We start from the raw sequence: 4,209 nt of genomic DNA on the forward strand, positions 1-4,209 counted from the left end.
GCCTGATTAAAAGTGGCCCCTAATTCTTCATAGTTAAGACCTGGGCAAATATTTGTCCCATCAATCTTGGAAAATATAGCCATCAACCCAAGATGTTAATCACATGCTAATGGAATCCAAGGGACTCAATGCACCCCCGTAGTGCAATGAACGCTTTCACTTTTTCAGAAAGCCCACGTGAATGCAAATGGCCATCTAAACAGTCATTTTGACAGCATGCCAAGGCACCGTAAAGAGCCCCCTTCTTTATGCTCCTCTGGGAATGTATGTAGGGATGTGTGGGATGAGTTCACTTTACCAGGCCCAGGTGCCAGGATATAAATGAATAATAGGTTTTATGGGCCCTAACTGAAAAAAAGCACATACGCACATAATCACACATGCCCACTCGCTCAAGTGCATCTGCGGTGAATGATGTTCAAATTCCCACAACTACACTGAAAAGAGATTGGGCATGAGAATAGGTGGTTCCTATACATAATTCAGGGGTCCATGCTGAAACAATTATGTTTGCTTACTGCTAAGTACCCGTGCTCAATAGCTCGTTTGCTCTCTAGTTTGGTGCTTTCAGATGTAAGTGCTATGTGCTAAAAGTCGGTGGAACAAGGCTTTTTAATAAAATATAGGAGCTGACACTTGAGCACTTGAATACGAGAGTGGGTGGAAAAAAACAACAAATGCTCTTCATGTTTTAACTTGAGCTTTGCATGCAAACTAAATTGCACTTGTAAATCTAACTAGTGTTGGCAGAAAACTAATTAGCAATGCCAGGCAAAAGGAATGTGGACAAATAGGACATTTTAATGACAATATTACAGATCACAATATTTCAGTTTAGATTATTCTAAACACATTTTTTTTTAACAGTAACACAAGTCCAGTGTGGACCGCTCCATCTGTTGCAACAAAATAATTGCATGACCAAAATATAGGTCATTTTGTCACAGTTTTACTCTGAATAACACATTCAGGCTCATAAACAAATACAATACATATGTAAATATTCATTACAAGTGTCTAAACAATCATCACGTAGAAAATGAAAGTCCATATCTTGGCTGTGATTTGTCGAAGAATAAAAGTGTCCAAATGAAAATCTTTACAAATCCCTCTATTTACTGATTTAAACTGCAGTAAATGTGACACAGTTACAGGTGTGTGGAAGCTGCAGCCTCAGCGATCTTTTCCTCTCGGCTCGTCTCACACTTGCACTCCTCCACCACCATCACTCGCTTCTCCCGGACCTCGGCTCCACAGCGCAGGGGCACAGTCACAGTGTGCGCTTTGGATGGGGCGCAGCGGGAGCAGGGTGCCCGGTGGTGGAGGGCCCCCGTCCCGAATCCCAGCCCTGCAAACTCCCCTTCAGATGGGACAAACAGGGAGCTGCACTGGCCGAAACACAGCTTGTTGTGCAATGTTACTGTGTCGCATCCGTCTGCTGTCACACGCTGTGAGGATGACAGAGAGGGGCATCAATGTCAGAGTTCATTTACCTCCGAGGGTATAAAAATCAACAATGTGTATTCATGTAACTCCACACTATCACCGCAAATCCTCCACTGAAGGCATAATCAGCTTTATGAGTAAACAGACACCTCTTTTATAGAGCAACAGTTAGTTGACCAATTGATTAGTTGACAGAAAAATAATCAGCAACTATTTTATAGTTGATTGAAGTAATTTTACATGCAAAAATTGCAGAATATGTTTTTAGGTGCTCCACTATTTTCTGCTTTTCTGTTTCAAATCATCTTACAGCCCTCACTCAAAGTTGTGACACTATGTAAAACAAAACTACAAAAAGAATGCATCAAATTCAGAACTTCAGAAGTGTACATATTAACAAAAACAAAGTTTTCCCAGTTTGACCATTAAAAATCTTGTCTTTGTGCTGTATTAAATTGAATATGCATTACAAAGGATTTGCAGATCATTGTTTTTTAATGTTTTTCACAGCGTCCCAATGTTTTTGGAATAAGGGTTGTAAACTGAATATCTTGCGTCCTTGCCTACAAATTGTAGTTCATAGACAATTTTTTTCTAAAACACACTATTATCATTTTTAATACGTCTTTTAATGAAAATGAGAACAATGATACAAAAATGATTATTCATTGTTGTATCTTGAATCATAACAAAATATCAGTATCAGTTGAAATTACTGCAATTATGCATTATTAACATAATACATTTTCCAAATCATGCAGCCAAACTTGTAACCTAGCAGCAGGCAGATTATGGCAGGTAAAGGAGAAAGGAAAAGAAAAGGAGGATATTCATGTTCAGTAATAAAAATTGTCAAATCATATCTACGTTGCTTTTTGTGTGCTGATATAAATGAACTATAACTGACTGTGTTAAATGGGCATATTATATAATGTCATATTGATTACGGGCCCCTCAATTAAATTGAAATGTTATCGTTGGCAGACGTTGTGAAAACAGCATATCATATTGTTGTCAAAAAGGCTGATAAATCATATTGTGATAAAAAATGTGTGATTTACACCCCTGCTATCTTCTAGTTGACTGTGTAAAGAATAGCTCAATTTAATGCTGTTGTTCTGCTGTATCTAGACATCGATTTGGAAACAATTTGTGGTATAACACATGATATAAAAACCTCTTACCTGTGTGAAAGGTACAGCAGCACACGTCTGCTTAGTGTCCTTCAGGTTGACTGGCAGGGACATGCTCTTCTTCTCTCCTTTATTTATGGCTCTCTGCCACATCTGCAGGCCTTGCCTCTTCTTCAGTCCCATCTCAGTGGGGCTTTTTGGGTTCAGGTGGTGCAGTGGACTCACTGGGGTCTTGGGGGCCGAGGCTGGACCAGGACGCCCGTGAGACAAGAAAGCAGGGAAGGACAGTCTGGAGCTTAGGGAGGGGGCTCTTCTGGAGGTCAGTCCCCCTCTGAAGAACCCTGACTGAGCCAGGGAACGAGGGTCCAGCTGCACAACCTTCACTATTCCCCGGACAGGTTCATCCGGTCCGCTGCCAGATGATTCATATTCAACTCTTGACCCTTTAATAATGCTGTCAAAAGTATTGTGAGGGAATGTAAAAGCTACAGCTGACCAAGTTGACAAAAAGACGAGGCTGATAGGGAAAGACATTCTCTGACAAAAAGTGGTGGTCCTTAATATACAAAATATGCAATAAAAAAAAACAACAACTAATAAGTTACAGCAAAAGTTAACTAAAATAAATGTTTCAAAGTTTGTCTGGTGGTCCAAGGTTCCAAAGGGTAACCTTGCTGTCAGTGCTGCAGTCAGTGACAAGGAGGGGGTCTTTTATATAGGTTGCTGCCAGTTCTCACCTGTGTTTTAACGCAAACAAGGTGTCGCAATTCCCACACCAGACCAGACATCACACCAAGCTTAAAACTCCAGGTCGTGGATGGTTGCCAGACTGAGAGGATTTCAGTTTCAAGGTGAACGTAAAAAAAAAAAAAAAACAGTGTCATAAAAAATAACATCTGAAGAAAGAGTTTGAACCTTGAAGTTCAAAATAAATTGATTCCATGGATACAGATTATTTTTTATTCTGTTTTATCATAAGTGCTTTAAAATGTAGTTGACCTGCGCTAAAAGAGATGTAAATAGAACTCTTCAAAAAAAACATTTCTTCATTTGTTTTGATAAGGGTGGGGGAGAACTCTGCCTAATCTCCCATTAGTCACATTATCAATGGTTGAGATCCTGTGACTGTGAAGGGACTCATACACCATTATATTCCTTTGAAACCACAACCGACCAGCAGATTATGATTTCTTATGCATATTTGTAATTACTGACAATTTGTCATTTTAATGAGACCATTAAAATGTAGGGAATTTTATAGAAACGAAGGCTGGACAATTAATCAAACTTTTTTTAAATTAGAATTTTGACTTTTGATTTTTGTGCCGAATTCCATTTCTCAATGATGCACCCTGTCTATAACTCGCTGAGTTACTGGGTTAGGAATTTGTTAAATATGTTGAATATATGTTTAGCAGGCTGTGAAGATGCTCTTTAATATCAAATAGATAACCCTGATTCCAAGAAAAACATTAGCAATCTATTCTGTTTTTACATTTTAAACAAGGTCTCATTTTGGGATCAGATTTTTTTTAATATGTTGAGTAGTTGCAACACAGTTGATCTAATTTGTTTGTATTCATTTGAAATATTTATTATTTAGATATATAACTGTTAATGTTATTCAAAT

General features: G+C 38.5%; 1 protein-coding gene across 1 annotated transcript; it reads right to left on the reverse strand.

Annotated features, from left to right (window-relative positions):
- Positions 1 to 797: 797 nt before the first annotated feature.
- dand5 (DAN domain family, member 5) lies at positions 798 to 3,437 on the reverse strand. Its single transcript, XM_059333899.1, has 2 exons — positions 2,631 to 3,437; positions 798 to 1,448 (listed from the first exon to the last, which is right to left on the reverse strand). Exons 1-2 carry the CDS (start codon positions 3,111 to 3,113, stop codon positions 1,149 to 1,151), a joined length of 783 nt encoding a protein of 260 aa, XP_059189882.1. The 5' UTR covers positions 3,114 to 3,437; the 3' UTR covers positions 798 to 1,148.
- Positions 3,438 to 4,209: the final 772 nt, after the last annotated feature.

This window comes from Centropristis striata, chromosome 1 (genome assembly GCF_030273125.1).
Source record: "Centropristis striata isolate RG_2023a ecotype Rhode Island chromosome 1, C.striata_1.0, whole genome shotgun sequence".
NCBI lineage: Eukaryota > Metazoa > Chordata > Actinopteri > Perciformes > Serranidae > Centropristis > Centropristis striata.